The 24,537-nt window shown below is 31.3% G+C and overlaps 13 protein-coding genes across 13 annotated transcripts; 5 read left to right on the top strand and 8 right to left on the bottom strand.

The window, feature by feature from the left end:
• Positions 1 to 4,044: 4,044 nt before the first annotated feature.
• On the top strand, positions 4,045 to 4,401 carry Chro.30152 (hypothetical protein). Its single annotated transcript, XM_662428.1, has 1 exon — positions 4,045 to 4,401. One exon carries the CDS (start codon positions 4,045 to 4,047, stop codon positions 4,399 to 4,401), a length of 357 nt encoding a protein of 118 aa, XP_667520.1.
• A 1,239-nt stretch (positions 4,402 to 5,640) lies between these two features.
• Positions 5,641 to 7,035, top strand: Chro.30153 (hypothetical protein). The annotated part of the gene is made up of 1 exon (XM_662427.1): positions 5,641 to 7,035. One exon carries the CDS (start codon positions 5,641 to 5,643, stop codon positions 7,033 to 7,035), a length of 1,395 nt encoding a protein of 464 aa, XP_667519.1.
• A 208-nt stretch (positions 7,036 to 7,243) lies between these two features.
• Chro.30154 (hypothetical protein) lies at positions 7,244 to 8,116 on the bottom strand. Its single annotated transcript, XM_662426.1, has 1 exon — positions 7,244 to 8,116. One exon carries the CDS (start codon positions 8,114 to 8,116, stop codon positions 7,244 to 7,246), a length of 873 nt encoding a protein of 290 aa, XP_667518.1.
• A 363-nt stretch (positions 8,117 to 8,479) lies between these two features.
• Chro.30155 (coronin binding protein) lies at positions 8,480 to 9,589 on the bottom strand. Its single annotated transcript, XM_662425.1, has 1 exon — positions 8,480 to 9,589. The coding sequence occupies one exon, from the start codon at positions 9,587 to 9,589 to the stop codon at positions 8,480 to 8,482; it is 1,110 nt and encodes a 369-aa protein (XP_667517.1).
• Positions 9,590 to 9,946: 357 nt separating this feature from the next.
• Chro.30156 (hypothetical protein) lies at positions 9,947 to 11,317 on the top strand. The annotated part of the gene is made up of 1 exon (XM_662424.1): positions 9,947 to 11,317. The coding sequence occupies one exon, from the start codon at positions 9,947 to 9,949 to the stop codon at positions 11,315 to 11,317; it is 1,371 nt and encodes a 456-aa protein (XP_667516.1).
• A 475-nt stretch (positions 11,318 to 11,792) lies between these two features.
• Chro.30157 (60S ribosomal protein L14) lies at positions 11,793 to 12,083 on the top strand. The annotated part of the gene is made up of 1 exon (XM_662423.1): positions 11,793 to 12,083. One exon carries the CDS (start codon positions 11,793 to 11,795, stop codon positions 12,081 to 12,083), a length of 291 nt encoding a protein of 96 aa, XP_667515.1.
• Positions 12,084 to 13,138: 1,055 nt separating this feature from the next.
• Positions 13,139 to 13,939, top strand: Chro.30158 (B1045D11.20). The annotated part of the gene is made up of 1 exon (XM_662422.1): positions 13,139 to 13,939. The coding sequence occupies one exon, from the start codon at positions 13,139 to 13,141 to the stop codon at positions 13,937 to 13,939; it is 801 nt and encodes a 266-aa protein (XP_667514.1).
• Positions 13,940 to 14,056: 117 nt separating this feature from the next.
• On the bottom strand, positions 14,057 to 14,647 carry Chro.30159 (centrin). Its single annotated transcript, XM_662421.1, has 1 exon — positions 14,057 to 14,647. One exon carries the CDS (start codon positions 14,645 to 14,647, stop codon positions 14,057 to 14,059), a length of 591 nt encoding a protein of 196 aa, XP_667513.1.
• Positions 14,648 to 14,870: 223 nt separating this feature from the next.
• Chro.30160 (myosin II heavy chain, non muscle) lies at positions 14,871 to 17,009 on the bottom strand. Its single annotated transcript, XM_662420.1, has 1 exon — positions 14,871 to 17,009. One exon carries the CDS (start codon positions 17,007 to 17,009, stop codon positions 14,871 to 14,873), a length of 2,139 nt encoding a protein of 712 aa, XP_667512.1.
• Positions 17,010 to 18,037: 1,028 nt separating this feature from the next.
• On the bottom strand, positions 18,038 to 18,802 carry Chro.30161 (14-3-3-like protein B (14-3-3B)). Its single annotated transcript, XM_662419.1, has 1 exon — positions 18,038 to 18,802. One exon carries the CDS (start codon positions 18,800 to 18,802, stop codon positions 18,038 to 18,040), a length of 765 nt encoding a protein of 254 aa, XP_667511.1.
• A 1,206-nt stretch (positions 18,803 to 20,008) lies between these two features.
• Positions 20,009 to 20,512, bottom strand: Chro.30162 (60S ribosomal protein l12). The annotated part of the gene is made up of 1 exon (XM_662418.1): positions 20,009 to 20,512. The coding sequence occupies one exon, from the start codon at positions 20,510 to 20,512 to the stop codon at positions 20,009 to 20,011; it is 504 nt and encodes a 167-aa protein (XP_667510.1).
• A 601-nt stretch (positions 20,513 to 21,113) lies between these two features.
• Positions 21,114 to 22,034, bottom strand: Chro.30163 (hypothetical protein). Its single annotated transcript, XM_662417.1, has 1 exon — positions 21,114 to 22,034. One exon carries the CDS (start codon positions 22,032 to 22,034, stop codon positions 21,114 to 21,116), a length of 921 nt encoding a protein of 306 aa, XP_667509.1.
• Positions 22,035 to 22,500: 466 nt separating this feature from the next.
• Positions 22,501 to 23,100, bottom strand: Chro.30164 (hypothetical protein). Its single annotated transcript, XM_662416.1, has 1 exon — positions 22,501 to 23,100. The coding sequence occupies one exon, from the start codon at positions 23,098 to 23,100 to the stop codon at positions 22,501 to 22,503; it is 600 nt and encodes a 199-aa protein (XP_667508.1).
• Between the last annotated feature and the right edge of the window lie 1,437 nt (positions 23,101 to 24,537).

Here is a 24,537-nt window from a genome sequence, read left to right as displayed (position 1 = left end):
TACTGATAACTGAGGCCATACAGAAAGTACTGGGTACGAAGTGCTGCATGTGGGTGATTCCTGTGCGTTGTTAATACCAGAAGAATTATCTTGGATATTTGTCGGCTGATTATTTGATGAGTTATCTTTTTTAATTAGTAATGGATGAGCGTGGGACTGGAATGAAGGATTGAGAAGCGAAGCTGACATATTATTATCACTAAGAAGGGAATCTTGAAGATACTTTTCAGATGCGTTAAAGTAAAGGAATTCCAAAAGTTTTGGGAAAATTGGAGCAATCATGTTCACAGCCTGATTATATAAGCTCATTATAGAGGCTCCATAAGGACAATAGTCACAAGGAGAGGTAGAATCTTGAAGCTTCACAATATCTTTTGAAATCAAATAGGACTGAACTATTCTTGAATGATTATAATTGGCAGCGTTTCTGAACATACAGTTTATAGCAAAGATGCATGTAACAACTTTTGATAATCTTGAGATGGAATTATGGTCAACTTCTACATTGTTAAAATCTTTGCAAGCTTCTTGAAGAGTAGGTAACACCTGATATTGTAAATCTGCGATCGAGATATTTCTACTTGTTCCAAGAAATGTGAATAGAGAAATTAATGGATGGTTTGTTAGGATTGCTGCAAAAGCTGGAGGAAGAGAATCATCAACAATTGACCTTAAAACGTGATAAGGACCTCCTTGTAAAATAAACTGGTTAATTGTATCATGATTGGATAAGTATCCACATAGAAAACGTCCTACAATTGCCATTCTATCTGAAATTAAAAGATCTTTCGATTTTTTTGGAATTTTTATTGGCGTATAATATTCTTCAGGAGAATCCAAACTTTCCTTACTAATTTCCGGATTTGGTTCCCATTTTGGAAGGCATTTTTGGATGAATCTAATCTGGAGAATGGCTGAAACTGAGATAAGGGAAATTGTCTTGGCTAGTTGGGAATGGTACCTAACAATCTCTTCAAATGCATTTCCAACCAAAGTTGCAATTTCTCCCATTCTGTCGATATGAATTGCATGGCTAGATGTAAGGAATTGAGAAAGTAAAATTAAAGGCTTAAAGTTGATGCTTTTCATAAGCTTAATGCCATCATTATGAAGAAAGAATATTGGAAGGTTTACCGCTAATATATTCAGAATATCATCATTTTGAAGAATTCCAAAATTTATAGAATATAAAATAAATGGAATCAAATGATTATTAATTAAGTCTGGAACAATCGTTGGATCATTTGAAACCAGTGGAATTAGTAATTGTATAACCAAAGAGTAATTCAAAAGTGAGTAAGTTTCTGGATACATTAATATGAGCATTAGACAGCTTCTATATATTGAGTCTTCCGACATCAGAAGTTCATATTGTATCTTTGATTGAGAAATTATTGGGTTTGAATCAGAATTTGAAACCAGGCTATTGTTATTTGGATGGATAAAAAGTTCCATAAATTTTAAAGATGTTTTGATAATCCATTGTCTTATGAGAATTACTCCTTCATCTTTAATAATCTTATTCTTGTACTCCTCTTTGGGAGAATCAAAGTAATACTTTTCTGATTGTAACAATCCTATTTCATATTGAAGTCTGGAAAGCATAATCTTATATATTGGCTTATTCTGCTGAAGTAGAAAGGAAATGTAAGTTTTCTTCTCTAACAAAGTTTCTAAGGCTCTGCAAATTGGCAAAACTAAAATAATGTAATAAGGATGGCGAATAGTAGAAATAAAATCAATAAATGCAATAAGTATCGTAATATGATGAGGAATATAAATATAAGAAGTGGAAGAAGATGATGAGTTTGTTACTATTGAATTAGGAGGTGGGTAAAGCTGCATTACCAAAATATAAATACCAATAAGTTCCATAACAAAATTGATCATTTCTTCCTCGAACTCAGCCATAATAAGGTTTGGGATGATTTTTGAAGAATCATTAATAGTTTTCTTCTGGAATTCTAAATCTAAATTTTCATAATAATTATTGATCAAAAGTATCTCATCTTTAGCACTTTCCAAGTCCATATATGATGATAATGAAGTATTATATTTCTTATGCAGCTCTACAGTTGTTTGGTTGTCAAGTTTATTACCTTTATAGTAACAATTCTCACCATCTTCATTACCATTATTTTCCTCAATCTTATCATAATTTATTTGGATCTCACTGAGTCTTTGTATTACTTGATCAGGTAATGGATAATTAACATTTTTAAATATACTGGGATCAATGTACTCTAAAATGTTGAATTGAGAATGATCCCCCTCAAAATCCAAAAGATTATTAGAAAGATTTTGATCATTATATTTGTACTGATTAAGAGATTCCGGAGGCTTTTTGATAAACTTTGGAAGCGGTTTATCCTTGTGATCATTGATATAATAAAGTATATCCCAAATAATCCTACTAATAAGACCATAAGAATTTGTGAAATTCAGTGCTTGAACAATAACTTTTGGAAAGATTCGATCTTGTAACATTAATGTAAGAAGTTCAACAATAGACCTCATACTAGTAATAAATCTGTATTGCTCATTATTATTATTGAGCTTTACCTTGGAATTACCTTCGAAAATACTCAAATGACAGAATTCAAGGATTTCAATTGAATCTGGGATTAAAGTTGTATTTACCTGACAAATATTAACTAAGTTATTGGTTGAGAAACCTGGAAAACTGAGTAAAGTAGTATATTTAACATCAACCCATTTCCTACGGAGCCATTTATCGCCGTAGCTCTTTAAGATTCGAATATAATGGTTTACAATAGACTTTAAACATATAGGTACCTTATATTTTCTCATTAAATCATCAACTTCAGGCTTGGAATTAACAGAAATAAGATCCTTAAATTGAATCATTAAAATATGTGATTTATGATAATCAAAGCACATTTTGCATTCTTTTTCTTCAGAATCTGAATCTTTCTTAATAAAATGATTACATATAAATGGTGGTATGTAAACTTCAATAAGATCATCATCATTAGGGTTTACCCAAGTTTCTTCCTTGTAAAAGCTTGTAAGGGATGATAAAGCCTCATTTTCCTTATTTTCAATTCCTGATTTATTAGAGCTTCTAGTATGTATTGGTAAATAGCATAATGTTGAGAGTCTCATCTGAAGATGGTAAACGGTCTCACTATCAATATATCTTTTTGGTTTCTTCCAATTCGAACAAGTAGTTGTCAAAGTTCTTAATGACCAACATACAATATCAGGATTTGAAGAATCCAAAAGAGCTATAAGTCCAATAGTAGACGCATATAATGATTTTGAAGTGCAATTCTCCAATATAAGAAAAGTTGATTTTAATATCTTTTTCATCATTTCTTCACTTACATCTCGAATATAACCGTTAGCTTGCTTTAAGATATTTTCATCAGAATGACTTAATTCAGTACTTTCGTCATTTAGAGTGAGATGTTGAAGAAGAAAAGGGTTTCCCAATTCCTCTCTAATAATATATGAGTTAATGTAATCATCAAATCTATTCAAAACTGATGCCCAACACTGTAGATCACCTTTATCCCAGATCCATCTCTGAAATGAATCCAGGTAACTATCGTAATTTGTCACATCATCACTACTTAATTTTAGAATTAATTCCCGTTGAGACTGAGGGAGAGAGGATACTGCTAGGATATAATTGTCCCCTTTTGGGATACTAATCTTCATTTAAGTTGAGTCACTAAGAAAGTTAATCTTGATCCTCTTTGAAATTTATGTCTTTGAAATAATCGACCAATATATTCTATGGGATCAGGCCTCACAAAAATCTTAATTCCTCCTATATTCTTATAGAAATATTATTGTTTTCCTAATTTCCAATTTTATTTGTAAGTAATTAATTTTTCTTTAGTTACCAATAAATGAGTTTGGCGCCACAACACTATGGGCACTTTTTCCGGCGCCAAAATTGTGTTGATCCTTTATTTAGAGGGAAATGCTAGGAATTAAATAAATTAATTAATAATAAAATAAAAAGATACTTGGTGTTTACAAATTTAGGTAATTTTGGAAGAAATTGAAGTAAAAATGGTATCAACTAGCAATGAACATGAACTTATTACCAAGGAGTTTTTAGAAACTCAAAAGAAATTTGAGCAAATCAATGAAAGAAGACGTATTTTGGTTGCACAAGAAAGTGAAAATCAAATGGTTAGTAAAGAGCTTGAATTGTTGGAGAGTGATGCAGTTATTTATAAGCTAGTCGGAAGTGTGATGGTAAAACAGTCTTTAGATGATGCAAAAAGCACAGTTTCTAAAAGATTGGAGTATATTACTGGTGAAATTGAAAGTGTCAATAAGAGTTTTGAAAGTTTGCAATCAAAACTTGTTGAAAAATCTAATCAGGTGAGTTATAATTATCACTTATTTATTACTTTTTTTTAATTAATCCTAAATCTATATTATAGCTTCAAAAATTGCAAAAGGCCTAAATTTATTTTATAGTTATAGTCAATAATCTCACTTTAATTAACATTATAATATTGAATTCAATACATAAATTGCTTTGTTATAAAGAACTTCTCTTATTTGTCTTTCCTCCTCACTATTACTACTTTTTTTTTATTTAAAAAAAAGGAAATATTCCTATGTATTTTTATTTTTCCCAAGTTACTTTCATTTTCGCTTCAATTATAAAAAACTTTCAGCTTCTAGTTCATGTAGAAATCCTTAAAAATTGAGAACTATAAATTTATAAAGTTGCCTTTTCATTTGTAATATTCCAACATATTTATTGCCTTTTGGCATTTATATGTTAATTCAAATGATCAGTCATTTCCAAGAATTTTAGGCGCCTGCCCCACAATAAATGTCAAATTGACGCATGCGCATGGAAATTTCTTATCATTCTGAATTTAGTCTCCAAATAATATTTAAACAAATTTAAACAAGAAACTAATATTTCTCAAGGATCAAGTGAGAAGTATCTACTCAGAATAAGTCTTACTGACTTCTTACAATCAATATTCATTGCTAAAATTTTATAAAATAAAGAGAAGAAATTAAAGTAATAATGATTTAAAAAAAAGTGCAACTTCACAATTCAATAAACCTATTTAACTTTCTTGAATTAGCAAATTCCGGTTTACCTCATATTATATTCGAACCTAAATTTATTCAAATTAAAATATTTAAAATTGTTTACAAGCATTCCCGCCAAATACACACACATTAATTGGCGCCAACATTTTTCTTTTAAGAATCGAAAAGGTACCAAGTTCTATTGCAAAGAATCCAAATTTGAATATTTTCTGCAACTGTGATAACGAAAAATATTAGGATTCTAAATGCTATTGGTGAATCTAGACAAAAGTCTTTAAACGTTTTTGTTATCTGAAACTTGAGTTGAGTTAATTTTTTTAATAATTATTAAAACAACTTTTAGCGCCAATACATTTTTAAATTCAAGGGAAGAACAATTTTTGTATTTAAAATTAAATCTCAAAAAAAATAGGGAATTAGATTCTTAGATAAATGCTTATGCAAACTGAAAGAAAGAAAACACTCTAAACTTAGGAATAATCCTTTCTAACTTGGAGGGAAGAAATACCAACTCTTAATTTCAATGAAGCAAATAATCTATATTTATTACCTTCAAGTGACTAGAAGAATTTTATCATCACAATGAAAGAAGTGGCAGAACTCCATTTGTCCGCATTGATCATTATTACTCTTCTTCTATCTTTTGGTTCTGCACTCTTTTCTGGTCTAACTTTAGGAATGATGACTCAAGATCTTTTACATTTGAAAATAACTTCATCCTCAAAGAATAACAAAAATGCTGCTTTTTATGCAAAAAGGCTCTTACCTCTGAGAACTAATGGAAATTTTCTCCTAGTTACCCTATTATTTGGTAACGTTACCGTTAATACTGGTTTATCTATCTTAATTTCTGAATTAACTTCTGGTTGGCTAGCCTTCACTGTCTCTACTATTCTTATTATGATCTTTGGTGAAATCATTCCTCAAGCTATCTGTTCTAGGTATGGTCTTTATATTGGAGGGTTTTTCTCTCCATTTATAAGACTTATTCAAATTATTTTATTTCCACTACTAAAACCTATCTCAGTCATTCTTGATAAGGCTGTTGGTAAGACCAACGAAAAGATATACACTAGAGAAGAATTAAATACTTTACTTGAACATCATTCTAAAAAAGATATTATTTCAGTTTATGAACTTGGACTTATAAAAAGAGTCATCTTTTCCAACTTTACTTTATCTGATATTATGATACAAATTGATGAATTTCATATCTATTATATTGATTCTCAACTTGAAACTAATCAAATTGAAGATTTTATTAAAAAAGGTATTTCGAAGCTTTACATTATTGATAATAATTCTACATATTCTGAATTATTCAATGATGACTCCCAACAATGTTTAACTTATACAAAGAAAAATGATATTATATACTTGGATATTCCTAATACTAATGACCATCAATCTAACTATATTGAATATTCAAATTCTCCAATAACATCAGAAACTTACGATTCCGATTGCTCTATTTGTAATGATTGCCCTCATTCAAAAAGTGGTATTATATTAGGATATATAGATTTAGATCAGCTTTCAAAACAAAACAAAATTTTTCAAAATAAAAACAATTCAAATCGAATCTCAACTATTGTCAATACCAAAAGCTTCATAAGACTGACAAACATTGTTATATCGAATAAAATGATGGATTTGATCAAAAATAAAGATACTCTGTCAATACTTACTAGTATCTCTAATATTAAAGATAAAATTCTTTGTATCCAAGGTTCAACATCAATCTCAACCTTATTTAATGTGCTCTGTCAGTACAACTTATCGCAAAATGATATCATTATTATATACTCAACAATAGGAAATGGATATAAAATGAGATACGACGGAGTAATCACTCTGACAACATTGTATGAGTACATGTTCTCCAGCGAAAAATATGTTGTAAATGAACTAAAAGAAGATATATGTAGTAATCTACTATTAAAACATCAACATCCAAATATATCTAGTTATTTCTAATTAAAACTTACAAATAAAATGATACAAAGATTAAATATCATTATAGAATTTCAATAATGTGTCAAGAGTAGATCTAGAATACCATATAATAAACTACTACAATTGTTATTAAAAGAACACAATTGCTTGCAAGTATATTTATAATAGATGTATCATTATCATCCACATAATAAAAAATAAATTTAGACCTTCTCCAGTTATATTAGATTTATTGACCCAATACCGGGAATGCTCTAGTGTCAGACACATCAGGAGCTTCTCTTCTGGCTTGTAAGCTGTTATTTGGCCTTTGGTTACCTCTGTTTCTTCTATCATCATTTCCTCTCCTATTGTAAGAGTTTCTAGTTGTGTACTTTTCAACCAACTCAAAGTAGTTAAATACACCTTTGTCACTCTTAGTGTTATTTTTGTTAGCCTTGTTCTTGTTATTCTTATTTGTAATGGTATTTGAACCATCATCACGAACATATCTTTGAAGGCCCTCCTTTTCGAAATCCTTAGCAGTGGTATTGCCTTTAACAATCTCAGTTTTAGGTACTTCAAGTCTTTTTGGAGCCATCTTCTTCATATATTCTTCGTAACTAATCATTTGGCTCTCCTTCTCTTTGGTTTCATCTACTTTATTTTGTGATTCCTCAGAGTCACCAACATTTTCATCTAATTGATTGTTAGAAGCAACATCAGAAGAATTGTTATTATTGTACTTCTTCTCCTTATCAATTACTTCATCTTCAATACCAGCAGAATCATTTTGCTTTGAAACTCTATGGGCTTTTCCAGAAGCGTCTCTTCTATCAAAAACTCTTCCATGAGAGCTAGTATATCCTCCTCTGCCACCTCTATGTACAGTATTTCCCTTTCTAGCACCTCTAGACATTTTAGAAGTTGTATCCAAAGCTGAAGCTGGAGCATTAGGGGTAACTTCATTCTTTGGATAAATTAAAGATGATGGATTCTCCTTATTTCCAGCAGTGCTTTTTACAGGCTCTTGCTTAGTTATTATTTGTTGATCATCTTCATCGTCGCTTAAGCTTAAAGCTGCGAACTTGTTACGAGTATTTACTGTATATACCGTCCGCATTTCCTACTTTGTAGTTAAATTTCTAGCCTTTGATCTTTCTTTGCAGTCAGATTTTGAACCTTAAGTATTAAATTGTCTTGTGTAGACACCAACTTGAATTATATAACATTAAAAATAAATTTCCTCAAAAGCCCCGCCTAAAAAAAAAGGAACAGAATGCAAAATATTATTCAGGAGGTAATATATGGAGGGAAATATAAGAGTTTGATAGTAATATGATTTTCTGAAATTAGTAATGGGTTTAAGGATGAAAGAATTATAAAATTTAGATAAATAGATTATATTAGAATATACTTTATAGTTATAGCTAAGTAAGAGGAACAATACACGAATATACAACATAAAAGTTTTGATTACTAGTAGTTAATTATGACCAAAAGAATTATTTTTCTCCGATTCCAGGTTAAAATGTCCAGTTTTCCCATTGCAGTTAGAATCATAGCTAGGCATGTCGGTATTTTCCTGATTTAAGTTCATGGAGATGGGGTTAGTGGCATTATCATTATTAGATTCAGCACTATTAGAATTAGCATTACCAATAGTTTGAGACTGTTTATTATTGTTAATAATGAGGGAGGAGTTCTTATAACCACCATATTTAAATACAGGGGCTTCAACATGATTAGGATCCCAGCCATTTGGATGACTATAGTTGCAAAGAGAATTGTAACAGGCCAAACCGTACCTACAGGGTACAGTGGGGTGAATAAAAAAGCATCCAGGGCCATATGGACAGAGAGGCCAAGATTTACAAGCCTCACTAGGGTGAATATAAAAGCAGTGATCACCTTTATCGCAATTAGGCCAGTTTTTACATCTAATTTTAATTTTTCCATGAGTAGAAGATGGACCAGTGGATGAATTAGCAGCTTGATTGGAAGAGTTATAGGGAGCTCCAGACTGATTAAAGTTATTGGACCTTGTGTAAGGAGCATTTCTATAATTAACTCTAGGTAGTCTATTATTTCCTACCATTGGACCAGAAGAAGATTCATGATTAATTAGGGAATGATTATTCTTATGTGAGGAAGCGGGTTGAAATAGTTTTGATCTTCCAGATCCTGATTTATTCTTGATAGCATTAGAGATTGCAAAGTCCAAAGAATCCTTGTTTTGATTGGACTGGGTGGAACTCTTATGAGTATCATTAGGAGAAGAATTGTTCTTGCCTAAGCCATTATCATGATTAATGTTTGGTATATTATTATTGGTGGAGTAATCGTTTTTACTGCTTTCCACAAGCTGAAAGACCCATGTCCCAAATTGAGAAGCCTCATCAGAAAGAAATTCCTTGAGCTCATTGATGATGTGTTCTTTTGGTTGATTATGGTTTACCATGTGGCAAATGTAATCTGTTAATACTGAAACATCGTCATCTCCAAATATTTCCTGCAATTTGCTCGTAATCTTCGACTGAACCTCTGGAGTGACAACTTCTCCAACAGAAGAACCTCCTCCACTAGATGATTCCATCCTTTTGCTATTTTTATCAACCAAAATAATTGATATTTTCTCTTTAATTAATTTTCACCCTGCAGCTTTGGTTTCTCTTTATTTATATAAAAATTAATTATACATAATATACATATAAACTCAAAGCTTGGCGCCAAAGTGCGGAACAGCTAATTGTCATCGTTTTTGGCGCCAAACGTTTATTAAGAATTTAAATTTTACTGGATGTAGAAAATTCATTGCAAAAATAGGCAAAGAAAGAAAGATGGGCAAAAATTGATTATTTGTAAATTGTAAAATTTATATTTTTGTGGGAAGTATGTGCATTTTGGTCAGATTAAATTGTTATAATTTTTATTTTGTGTTGCATTTTAATTAATGAAGGAAGACTCAAATCATGGATTATTATTGGATGTACCATTCACAAGTCCCATTTGCACGATAAATTCAATTGATAACAGGATCTTAGTAGGAACATGGGATGGCTACTTTTATCAGATTTGTTTAAACAAAAAAGATGATGTAGTTACAGTACAAATAGAACCTTCTTACCCAATAAGGTATATAAGTGCATTGAAAGATTCAAACTGTGAAGTAGACCCCCATACTGGGGCTCAGAAGAGCTATGAGCTTATTTTGGGAGGTACATATAGAACAAAAGTAAGAATGAAAAATCGGATCAATTCACCTATAACTCCATTGGAAGAGCTTGAGATATCATCAGACTCTCATTACCAAATAATTGAAACAAGATCAAGCCTTGAACCTTTTGACTCTCATACTAAAGGAATTGAATTTGGAAACAAGTACCATAAGGCCCCCTTGTTTTTGTTTTCATCAACTATTAATTCGTATTTTGGTTTTAATAGTGAAAAAGGAGAAATTGAAATATTAATTGGGAATTTTAATCTTCCAGACAGAGAATTTGTTATTTTAGATTATGATTTTCTGAATAATCATTTGCTTATTGTTGAGAGATCACCAGAAAGATTGGACTACTATGCATTATGTTCACTTCAAATACTTGAACTACCAAATTCCCAGAATTACTTGCAAGAGGAAGTTGATTCAAGTAATATCACTAATTTAGCAGAAATACCTCCAAAATATATACTAAACTTTCCTATAAAGAATCCTCTTTTTATTACATCTAATATCAAGTCAGATTTAACTCTTAGTTCATCAGCTGAATATAATAACTTTAAAGATTCTGCTCACGTATATAAATATCTCTACTCCACAATGTTTTCAATTTCTGATTTCAAAAAACGACCTTTAAATATATTCAAGTCAATGTATAATCTTTGTGACGCAAAATTCTGGGGATTTAACTCCTTTATATTTCTTGTTTCAAACCACACAATTATTGCAATTGATGTCTTTTTCTCAAAAGATAATGAATTTGTAACTAATACAAACACTAAATGCAAATTCTGCATTAAGTCACCAGATCGAAATATTACATCTATCTCGACTACCAATTACAATTACTTGGTTGCATTAACAGAAAAAAACAGAATATTTCTATCAAATAGAAATGGTGAAATTGTGTATTCTATAAGTAATATAACCCCTAATAAATCCAATTTTAGATGGGTTTGGCCAGCGCATGTATTTGTTACGCACACCGGTACTATAATCTTTTCAACTACCAAGGGGTTATATTATATTCACTGTGATTTATTGGACAAAAGAAAAACTCAATTTACGAAGAATCAGAGCTTTATCATAGATTTACCTAATAATTAACTACTATGTTTTTTCTCACTAAATAAATAATTACTTTAATTTCATCCATTTTGAGCTCTTTTCTCCCCCACCTTTGCTTTTTTTTCACAACTTTTTATATTCAAAATTTATGTAATTTTATCTGCATGGGTTAGGCGCCAAACTCTCGTCTCGTCTTGAGACAGTTAAAAGTATAAATAATCATAGTAAACTTTTAATAGAAAGTCAACAATGTATTTAATTCCGTATTAATTTAATTGCAACCTTATGAATTAAGAATTTAGTTAAAATAAATAATTATTAAAATTGACAATTTTGTTATTTAATAATAATCCCAAATATATTTCAAGGTCAAATATAGAACAAAGAAGTTGTGGCGCGCACCAAAGACAAATATTAATAAAATATAAACGGGAATCTCCAATTCTGAATTTTGATAATTTAATTATTCCAGAACTTTTAGCCGTTCTATCAAGAAGGTATTAAATAATAGAAAATGACTTTATTTACTCGTTTTGTTGAGCCAGGTCGTCTTTGCAGAATCCAATATGGACCAGACACAGGAAAGATGTGCTTTATTATTGATGTCATTAATATGAATCGTATCTTGATTGACGGTCCATCAACTAATGTAGCTCGTCAGAGTATTCCTTTGAAGAGACTTGCTCTCACTGATTTTAAGGCAAAGATCCCTCGTGGTGCTAGAACTGGAACTGTTAAGAAGATTTTGGAAAAGGATAACACTATTGAGAGCTTTAATAAGACCACTTATGGTCAGAAATGGTAAGTTTACTTATTATTTGGTTGATTTTCGGCATTTTTGGGGTTAGAAGTTTACCTTATTAAACAGTACTTACAGTTAAGACATACATATTGTGGTAATTCTGTTGAATGTATGTATTCAAAATGATGTAAATACATCACTTAGTCTCGTTCGTCTTAATAGGCTTCTCAATTGATTTGTGAGGCTTATTGTGATGATAATATGTATTATCTGACTTGATGTCATTTCCACGGGATTAAGCCACTTTTATGTATAATTTCTGTATATTAACTGTCAAGTTGGTTCTGCACTGGAAATAGGTTCTTAATATCTAAATTATAATATTTTCTCTTACGTGGAGACGAATGTATATATAGATTATGAACGAAGGCCTATTAGTGTATATAGAACTTTATTTATGTAAACTGCTACCGCATTACACTACTCTGAATCAAACGTATATTCAGATCATGGAATATAATCCGTAATTCGACCTTCTCCCCTTTTTTCAACCCTTGTTTTAACCATTATTTCCTTTAGTGCTGCCAAAATTTTCAAGGCCAATATGACTGACTTTGAGCGTCATGCTCTTTTGGTTGCTCGTAAGAAGAGACAGTACCTCGTAAAGCAAATCATCAAGACCAAGAAGAACTAAATACGAATGATTATAGACTTTCTATTTAGAAGTGGGAAGGCTAGCTCGCTAGTTAAATGGTACACATATGTGTTTGCGGAGAGAGAAATGAATTATTATTTCTATTATTTGGAAGTAGGGTTGGAAAGTTTGAGATCTAAACTAAACCTTTTTTTTCAGGCTTTCTTAGATGTTAGATTGCTTTGGTAATAATGAAAATACATTCATCGTTGTTACCTCCTATCTCCATTTAAATTTATAATTTCAAAAGAAGTTTCTTCATTCTGCCATAATTTCCGTTTGCAGTATTTAATTGTTTTCTTAGTTGTATAAATATATAAACACTTTGGCGCCAAAATCATCAAAATAATACAATTTCCAAAAAAAACTTGCCAAAAGAGTTAGTGAGGTTCTGATAGGTGAATGTGTCATATTCTTTGAAAGAATGGGTAATTTAATAGAAAGAGAGAATAGAGGAGTGCAATATCCAGTCAGAGAGCAAATAACAAGAAGATTGAGTAATACAGAATATATTTTTAGTGAGGCTCTGAATAGGAATGATCCCAGAATTTCACTAAATAACGAAAAGCAAGAAAAAAAGCTGATTAGTGTTAGCAAGTCAAAAGCAATACAAAATCAGTGTCATATAAATGGCTTATCAATCCGATATATACCTTCTTTAAAGAGGATGAGATTCGAATATGACTGTATTCAAGATTCAATTTTGAACATATACAATTCAAATTCATTAGAGGAAAACTTAATTAACACAGAAAAACCAATATTCTCCCACATTGTACCAAAGTCTTTGAATAAAGAGTTTCAATGCGACTTGAAATCAGACTTAAAGCAAAATTTTGTATTGGAGATTAAGCCAAAAAGTTCTTCCACTAATAATACTGAGACTATCCAGCTAACATTTTGTGAGCAGATCCCAAAGAAAGAAAATAATACATTGGAAAGCCAGATAAAAATTAAAAGGCAGTGTGTACTTTACAATGGCAAAGCATTTGAAATCCAAAATATATTTGGACTATCAAACAAATCCAGTAAGGCTTCAAAGAATGACGAAGATTCAGAAAAATGTGTAATTTGTTTAACAAATAATCGGGAAACAATATTGCTTCCCTGTAGGCATGCTTGTCTATGTAAAATATGTAGTAATACGTTATTTAAAAATACTCGAGATTGTCCAATTTGCAGAAACTCAGTCTTGGGAGTAGTAAATATTGAAGATAGTAAGTAAAAATCAATATTTACTAGCAAATACCGGCTTTTACATGCATGGTTACATGCAAATTTGTAAATTTGGTTATAATATAAATATAAAGAAAAAGAAATCTAAGACATATATTTCCCTGATTTAAAATAGATTAGTCTTCCTCATAATACGAATAAATTCTTCTTGATTAATTTCTCCATCTCCATCTCTATCAGCTTCATCAATCATTTCTTGAATTTCCTCGTCAGAAATATTTTCTCCTAATTCTTTTGCAACCCTTTTTAGGTTCTTAAAGGTGATTTTCCCAGTTTCATCATCATCAAACAACTTAAATGCTTTAATAATTTCTTCTTTTGGGTCTCTTTGAAGTATTTTAGTCTCAACTAAGTCGTAAAAATCATTATAGCTAACCATTCCATTATTTAGTTCAACATTGGACAAAATTTTCTTTAATTCCTCTTTCTTTGGATCAAATCCCAAGGCTCTCATTGCCACTTTTACTTCCTTAATATCAATATAACCTATCGAGTCCCCATCAAAAAGCTCAAAAGCTTCCTTAATTTCCATTTTTTGTTGTTCTGTTAGTTCTGTCCTTTTTGAGACTGAACCCATATAGCTATTTCCAATGCCATTTCCACCCAAGTTACTTCCACTTCCTCCACCCAATCCGCCTATCCCATTCACTCCCAGAGATGAACTTGACGAGGGGCGAGACCTCATAATATTCTTCATTCCCAAATCTACACCTTAAATCAGAAGCTTAGGCTCTAGGTTTTAAAAATACAATGCAAAGGAATAAACAGACAAATCTTTTTTATTTCTTAAATTCTTGTTTATCTTAGATTTTTCTAATACCAAATTTCTTTAATTACACTTGTTTTATTTTCAAAGCAGTTTAGGCGCCAAAGCATGTAACAATTATTATGAAATATTACGTGTAAAAATAATTAAATAACTAAAAACTTAAAGAATTTTGAGTGGGGTCATCCAAATTGGTGTTTTCACCCCCAGACTCTTTTTTAGAACTACTACTACTTACTATTTCAGTTTCATGACATATGTCTGAGTCAGCTTTTCCAGCAATATGTGCGTTATTTGGACAAACCAACTCACAGCTTAAGGCTTGAGATTCGCAATCTTTATCATCAAATCCACTTCTATCATCAAAACTACTATTATTATCATTTGTATTGTAGTTATTGTCTAGAAATGATGAAATTTCTTTTTCAGATTGGATTTCTGAGTGCTTATACTCTACAGTAACATCCTCATAATTTAAAGATGGAGGGCTTTTTTCTTCTAAAACATGCTCAGACTTTAATTCAGATTCAGAACCGGTGATAGCATCGGGTTGTTTGTTTTCCAACTGGGAAGAATGTTCGGTTGACTCAGCTTGTTTTTGCTGAGGTTGGATCTGTACATTGTCACGTTCTTTTCCATCCTCCAAATCGTGTTTATTTATTAAGTCAATCTCGAAGCTCAAAACTGAGTTAATTTGAGAGTAAAACTTCTCAGATAGTGAGTTTAGAACAAATGACGTGTTCTCTGAGAATATTTCACTATCGAAGGAGAATTTACATTCTTTGAGTTGTTCTACTTTTAGCTTCAACTGTTGTCTTCTTTGCTTTCTGTTTAAAAGTATTTCGTGTTTACAAGCGTCCATTCTATTGATCTCATCCTGACGGCTCTTTCTAATCCTCTCAATCTTTTCCATAAACTCTTTTTCCTGGTGTAATACGCTCGAGTAACTATCTTCAAGCTCCAAAACTTCTTGTTGAAGAACTTGAATTGTTTGTGAAATCATAGAGGCTTCTTTAAAGTTTGCGTTTTTAATCTTGTCAGATTTTGAGGCTTGGGAAAGCCGGATCTGTTCTTCTAATAACTCCTTCTCCTCACCTTTGTACCTCTTTATTTCCTGTATTTCTCGCAGTTTCTCTAAAACTACCTTTTCCTGTTTTTCAATCTTGGAAATTTCCTCTTGGATCAGTTTTAGTAAATCACCTTCTCTAGAAATTTCCATCTTATATTCGCTCTGTTTCCTTTGTATAGGATATACAAAATTTTGTAAACATTCTTCAATCCAACAAATTATTACTGTCAAGCTTGAAAGCTCGTCTTTATAAACTTGTCTTGTACTTTTATATTCTTCAATTCTAATCCTTCTTTCGCTTTCTTCTTTTTTAATCCTCATTTCTTCAAGCATTATTTCATTCTCAACATTAGAAAGTTCTTCCAATAACTTATTCTTCAGCCTGATTAGCTCTGAATATCTCTCTGAAATACTCATTGGCTCATTCCGTAAATTATTCTCGTCCTCCTCTCTATTTGTTGTGTTGTTAATCCCAACTTGCTCCGAATCACCGCTATAGCCCTTAAGATCTTTGGTATTTTCTTCCAAATCTTGTTCCAACCTTTCTAATTTGCTTTGAATATTTAAACCAAAAGTCTCAAATTTACCTACCATCTTTGAAAACCATTTGGAAAGCTCCTCAATATCATGGCTTGTACCAAATACTCCCATGCTTTCACCATTCAAATTTGAAACCAAATCCTTTAAAGAGACTGAATCCTCATCATATATCTGTTCATAATCATATCTACTCTTTCTTAATACTGTCTTTACTTCACTACTTCTTTCATATGAAGCTTCTGATCCTGACCCAACTAAAAATGGGCAATTCGTAGTCGAATTTAGCTCAATTTGTGCATCAGTATCTTCCGTAGCCACTACTACTGTCTTCTCTATCATATCCTCCTTAAAACTCTTCTTTAATATTGAGCTCTTTCCATCATTTATCTCCCTATTTCTATTTTCCAATCCCATTGAGCCTAAGTTTTGCCTTAATGCCTCAACTTTGTTCTCATCTCTTGGTTCACTCTTTTTTTCTGTTTTCAAAACTGATGTTCTTTTTAAAAATAATGAACTCAAATTTGACTCCTCTTGCCTTTGTTTTTCCATCCCCATCAATGAGGGTCTGGAAATTGATGTACATCCTATACCTATATTACTCTCTCCTATTTCCGGCCTTACTGCTTTTCTTGTCTTCTTTCTGATACCTGTGATACTAAAATTTTTATCTGAATTTAATTCCATATTAACTACTCTTTGAAATATTCTAATAAAAGTAAAATTAATTCAACTTCGCTTAGTCTTCTCCAAATATTTTTTGGAATTTCACTCTTAAAATCCACTATATGTTATTTTTCATTACAATTTCCTAGCTTATAAACTCTTAATTTCCTACTCCTCTTTTCTGGCCAATTTAATTAATATTTATCTCTATTTTTACAATTATATAAAAATTAATTTTTTTAAGTGGCATTACCCTCTTCTATTCCCATGTAGTCGTATTTTTATTAATAAATGCCGGTACTAAAAAAAAAAACATGCGCATGTCCCCCACATTAAGAATTTAATGTTATTCAATATTTGTCTGTATTTAACGTAGTATTAGTTTCAAATAAGAAAACAATTTTAAAATCATACATTCACCTAGGATATATCCAAAAATCACCCCTCGGTAGATGTCAGGATCCCTACATCCCTTCCTTTAATTAGCGTATAACTTATTTAAAAAAACAAATAATAGGAAAACACGTAAAAACACGTAATTTGCACACAAAAAAAAAGAAAATCCAAAATTACAATATTAATGAAATAAAGCCGTTTTAATGGAAAAAGAACGATAACCACAGGCTTTCTAGTCCAACATTATACATCCGACGCTGTTAACATTAGAAAGTTAACATTTAGTAGATAGCATATTATTAAGATAAGAAACAAGGATAATCATTTCCCGTCTAATATTTTAGGACTTCCGACTAAAATTGCCGGTCCGGAGTCAGGATACAATTGATGGGAAGAAAGACCAATGTATTTCGGCTAGGCCTAAATAAGATTTTTATGCCAAAAACTCTTCCAAATTCTTAATTGATATCTGCCAGAGATTTCTTTTTCTCGAAAAAAACACTGATTACTCGAATTGCAGCTAAAATATAATATTATACATAGGAATTCCTGAGTCTGATGATGGTCATTTCTGGAATTGGAAACCTCTTTTACAGAAAGGACCTACCACTATCCATCAGATCAAAGACTTTCCTAAATCCATACTACACTGCTTACGATGCTTCTGGAGCACCTTCGGCTTCTCCGGATGCGCCCAAGTCTGCAGTCCACAAAGTCAAGTTATCTCTCAAGAGCTGCATAATTAGAGTAGAATCTTTATAGCAATCTTCAGATAACTTGTCTAATTGTTCAATGGCCATTTCAAAAGCTTCCTTGGCCATATCTATAGCTGCTCTTGGTTCATTCAATATTTCATAATGGAATACTGAGAAGTTCAATGCTAAGCCAAGTCTAATTGGGTGAGTTGGTTCCAAATCCTTAGCAACAACAGTAGCATCCTTGTAAGCTCTCAAGGCATCCTCAGCAGAGCTCTGCTTGGAGTCACCTGTGGAGAACTCGGAGATATATCTGTGATAATCTCCCTTCATCTTGAAATAGAAAACTTTACTATCTGGACTTGTTGCTGTTGGAATTAAGTGCTTGTCAAGCATAGTCAAGATGTCATTGCAAATATCTGTAAGCTCAGCCTCAACTTTGCTTCTATATTTTCCACACATCTTGCTGGCATCCTCAGCATTTCTGCTGTGTTCCTTCTGCTCAACAGAAGAGATTATTCTCCATGAAGATCTTCTGGATCCAACAGCATTCTTATAAGCAACGCTAAGTAAGTTTCTTTCTTCTACAGTAAGTTCTTCAGATTCTTGTCTTGCCTCAACAACATCCTTCATGTATTTGGCCATTTCATCATAACGTTCAGCCTGTTCAGCCAATTTGGCCATATAAACATTAGACTCTCTTGCATTTACTGAATCACTCATTTTTGAATTCTTAATATTAAGTTCAGAATCACGAATAGTGTGCTGAGTTCTTAGTATTTACCTATTGAGTTAAATACTATTTAATCTTATATTATTGTCTATCTTATGTATATGTAGATATATATATGTATTTATGTATATAAATTATAAATCAATTTATATATAAATATATATATGTATATTTATTATCCACTCAATAAGTATATATTACTATATTGCTAATATCTGGATGTTTTATCTAAAATTCCCCCAGTGGAATAATTAATGTGTATAATCTTATTGTATCTTTCCACGTTAAATTAAGTGAATAGACATGAAGTTTCTCACACTTGACCTTTATATAATAAGTTATTGATATGCACAACAAACCTATCAACGTCTTATCTATTACAAATTATCTTGAATTACCCCCTCCTAATTACAGTGCAATATATTTCTTAATAAATATAATATCCTACTCTTTGGTGTCTAAGATAATTTATCTTCTCTTTTACAATTTTACTACGTATTATTTACTAGTCCTTTATTTTCCACTATATATAAATAAATATATATTATATTTGTATTAATTAATTAATTAATATACTTATATCTAGCCGCAATTATCCATTCTAGCTACTCCCCACCCCTCTCAGACAAGCTTGACTGAAATGTGGGGAGTATCATCTAATTAATTAAACGATACCCGCAGATTTGCCGCCTTGTTTTTGGGCGGTAATGTGCCTTCTTTGAAACATTCAAAAATAAAGAGTATAGAGATTAAAGGAATAGCTCAGAAAAAATAGTTTTTTTTTTCTTAAATCAATTAATACTTAGAATTAAGGAAATACTAAAGTGTTGCTACTAATGTTGCCGTTCAATAAATAAATCTTTCATTAAACGACAACTGGTGTTATAATAAAGAAAACTTTCTTTTATCTATCTCTAATTCCTTACTGCAAAGTTGATATACCATATAAAATTAACATTGCCCCTCCGTACCAGCATCCAAGAGTGTATATCTCATGGAAGTTCGCATTACAATAATATGTATCTGACTCAATATAATAGTTTGCCTAGACAAATGGCAAGTATAAGCTAATATATTATATCTTAGAATTAGAGCTCATATTCCTTCTCCTCCTCCCCTAGCTAATCTTAACATGGCTCATGCTTAAGTGTAAATACAAACATTACTGCGGAGTGAGCCATAGAGACAGACAGAATTTATGCAGTTGGAACTTCAATCTCACCTGCATCAATCATCTTTTGTAAATCAACTGGTTTTTGTCCATCTACAGTGCAACCAATTGCATTGCATGTTCCGAGAATCTCCTTAACGGTACCAGAAAATGCCTTAGCTCTTGACTTGAATTTCATTGCACGAGCAACAGAAATAACTTGGTTCATTGACAAGTTTCCGCTGTGCTTGATGTTCTTAACCTTCTTTCTGTCTCTAATTGGCTCCTTGAGCTCTTTAATCAACAAGCATGTTGCAGTTGGGACAACATCAATCTTAGCCTGACGATTTTGAACAGTAAGCTTAACACAAACCTTCATACCCTTCCAGGCAGCTGTACCCTTGGCAATATCATCACCAACTTTTTTTGGTGACATACCCAATGGACCGAGCTTTGGGGCTAAGACAGATGTTGCTCCTACCTCACCTCCAAGTTGTCTGATGTACAAGTACTTGACTTCAGATGGATCTGCTTTACCTGCTGGTGGCATTGTGATTTACTACCCTAATTAAATAATCTGTACAAAAACTTGGAAAATTATCCCTAATTCAGTTTGTCTAAACTCTGGAGTTTCCTTTATTTGCCTCCCGTCTTTTTTAACTTTAATAGTTAAATTGTTTGCCGCCCAACTTCCCCGTCTACAATTACATTATAATAAAGGTACTATATAAGTTGAATAACAACTTAATAAATAAGTCTAAAATAATAAATATTATAATATATATTTAATAATAATTTCATTTTACATTATTTAACTCAATTAAATGGATAAATTACATTTAATATTTATATAAACAATATTAATAAAATTGAGTCAATGACTTGGCGCCAAATACTATTATTTATAGATTAATATTAAAGAATTTGAACAAATTTAAAATTCGAATTCATTCAATTGATAAGAACATAGACTTTCAGAAATAGCGAAAAAGAATCGAGTAGATAATAACTTTGGATTTTGTATTACTAATATAGGGTGATCTTTCAGTAGTTGATTTAAATACTAGCTAAATATATAGTTTTGTATTCGATAGATATTGAACTTTAATAAAGTTATATATGAATAAAGAAGATAATAAAACTAATAATACCTAGTCATCAGAGTCCTCGTCAAAATTATTAATAAGTAGGAGAGTATTTGGATAGAATCCAATTTCACTTATAGTGATCTCTTCATCTGCATATGAATCGTCAATTTCCACTGATTTAGAGTGAGGGAGTCTTAAAGAGAATTTATCAGAGATTAAGTTGTTTTCGTCCAATGCAAGAGAATCAATCCATTTAAATATCTCATAGACAGAGTCGTCTTTATGGAAATTTCTTTGAAACTTTTTCCCTGCTGAGTTTTTCACACAAACTCTAGAGAGACTTTCTTGTTCGATATCTCTATCTTGTTGAAATTCAGCTTTTAATTTTTCCCTTCTTTCTCTAATCAAGTCCTTAGTTCTTTTTTTCTCCAATGCCTTTTCTTGTTTCATAGAATCCAAATTTAAAGATCTCATATACTCAAGATCTTGTTCTTCTCTAATTCTTCTAGCTTCCTCAATCTGAACTTGTTCAATTTGAGAAATAACTGATCTATTGAAATTCCTTATAGATACATTATCTTGGGCTCTATTATTTAGATTTGGAACACAAAATAAAGTTTTAAAGAATCCAAAGATTGCACTTAAACTTGTTCCACAGACTGACAAAAACACCTTAAAACATTTTTTAAGTTTCAAAGTGTTTAAGTGTTTTCCTTCATTAGCCTGATCAACATTTGTTTCCTGTTGTTCATTCAAATTTCCATATTGATTTACTGTTATATTATTAGCATTAACTTGTTCAGTAATATTAAAATTATTACCTTCATATACATTTGCATTTTGTTGCTCATAATAAAGAGATATTGCATTCTCTAAATCCCAGTTCGTTGATTCTAAAATTGTTCTACCCGTTGTAATATCACAGGTTGTGATCTCACAGAAAGCTTGTAGCAATTCAGTTTGGCTTTCTGAAATTTCTGTCATTTATATATTTATATAAACGAAGTAAACCCTACCAGTTTGTGTTTAAAGTAAAAAAGAAAAAAAAAAGTAGTTTGTTAAAGATGTTCGGTATTAAAGAATATTCAATAATTATTAAATTATTAAGTTATATTCACCAAAATACTTTGTAAACAGATTTTAAATCATAAAATATCAAATATTCTCTTAACCCACACAAATTCTTGCTCAGTTTTATCTACAATACCATCCAAATCAATCAAATGATCAAACTTCTCTTTCTATGTATTAATGTTTTTTCTCCACTTTGAAAATACAATCACTATGTGTTAGTTATATTTATACAAAGTACTATACTAACATATATAATACTTTTTTATTTAAAAAAAAAATCTTACAATATTTATTTAGTTTTATATATTACTTAATTATTCTAATATACAATTAGCTTTGGCGCCAAATACGAACCAAGAACATGCAATAATAAAGGTTACAAGTCAGGAATTAGCTTCTCTTGAGTAATATAGGCATCATATACATGTTTTGTTGCAATGACTCTTTTATTTGAGCCGCTATCATTTAATTGTTTATTAATTTTTGCCATAAGCTCCAAAATAAAGAGCTTGGTAGCAGAAGAAACTGCCAAAGTAATTTCCTCTATATTCTCTGGAATATATTTACTTTTCTGATGAAGCATTGACTGTATATAGCTCAAACTATCTTCAATGGGCTCTCCATTTTCCACCCCCTCATTTAAATCCAAATACCCAGAACTCACTAAATAACTAAGAATTATTGATTTTTTAAAACCTGAATTTCTACAATTTTGAATTGTGGAATCCACCTTTTCTATTCCAGTTACATTACTCCCCTCCCCAGCCTTATATGATATGTAATCTAAAACTAAGTCAACCATTTCATTGCTTAAAATCCCACTATCCTCCTTTTCTACTACTCTACTACTTGTGGTGTTCATACTGTAATCTTTGACTGCTCCAGAGTATTCCATCTCCTCATCCATATTGAAAACATCCTCATTTGATGTTTGAGAAGATCCTGGAGATAATTCATCAAACCCGTCCCCCACCATTCTTTTTACCAAAAATTTTTAAAAACTTAGTCACTTAACAGCTAATTCTTTAAAAATGACAACTTCCTTTTACTAAATTCTTGTAAAGCCTGCTATATTTAATTATGCAACTTTTCTGCAATTGAAATTTGAGTAGTTCAATTTTATTAATATTTCAAACTAAAGGCAATAATAATATTAAAATATATTGACATTAGGCGCCACTTTCATGTATTTTGATTACTGCAAGAATTGGCAAAAAAAAAAAAATTATTCAAGGTAAAAATTTACACACATTCATACGTGGGATTATTAATTTTAATATTAATAAAAATGAATCAATAAATCATAAAAATAAACTCAATAAGTTCTTTTTTTCATCATTCCTCTTAAAATTGGAATGTATGCAAAAAGTCTTACATGGTATTTAGTTGGATTTTCTAACCTGTTTAAAATAAATAAGACTTTAAGTAGATTTTAATTCCTTTTCTTTCTTCCGCATAAATATATTGCATTTCAATTAAATCTTATGTAAAACAAACAAAAGGTTATAGTAGTAATACTAAGAAATGATTGTTTAACACTAAATCAGAAATTTTTTTTTCCCCCAAACATTTTTAATAGTGAATATTTTTGTGTGCAATTAAATAAATCACTATATGTGTGATTAAATGTGAACCCTGAACAAGTGATAAATGCACCTAACTAAAATTATAATAAGAGAATTTTTTAGGGAGATTTAACATTTAATAAACTTGAAGAAAGTGTATTTACTCGTATTTGAAAACTATTAAAAAAAGTCAACTCAATATTATTGAGGAATAGTACAAACTCTGGAGTAACTTTGTAGATATTAGATATTTCACACTTTATTTAGCAGCCAAACTGAGCTCAAGACCATTTATGGAAGTTAAAAAATGAGAAATTCCCATTTTCTAGGGTTTCTCTTATTACTCCTATTAGTGCTTTCAAAGCAAGGAGAGGCATTAAAGGTGAAGAGCTTTTTTTTCGGCTTGGGAGGTGGAGATAAGAAAGAAGAGAAGAATGAAAATAAGCAAGAACAGGGGCCAAAACCAACACAAGATACTAATGGAATAAACCCAGCTGCAGGAGTATCCAAATCAGAAGGGAATCCACCTGAAAATTCTTCCAAGCCACCAGAAGATGCCAAAAAACCCGAAGGAAGTCATCCTGAGGAAAAGCCACCAGTAGAGGCTAAAAAGGCTGAGGGAGGTCATTCTGAAGAAAAGCCACCAGAAAATCACCCTCCTGCAGAGGGGGGAGAACCAAAACAAGACAATTTACCATTTATTCCTAGTCCGCCACCACCACTTCCTTCAATAGCTCCAGAACATGAGCCAGAGCACCCCCCTTCTTCTTCCCCTCCCCCTCCTCCTCCTCCTCCTCCTCCTCCTCCTTCTCCTCCTCCTCCTTTTCTTCTTCCTCCTCCTCCTCCTC

This window comes from Cryptosporidium hominis (assembly GCF_000006425.1).
Source record: "Cryptosporidium hominis TU502 chromosome 3 CHRO013081, whole genome shotgun sequence".
Taxonomy (NCBI): Eukaryota; Apicomplexa; class Conoidasida; order Eucoccidiorida; family Cryptosporidiidae; genus Cryptosporidium; species Cryptosporidium hominis.
The sequence above is the reverse complement of the archived record's forward strand: the minus strand, read 5'-3'. Positions and strand labels throughout refer to the sequence as shown.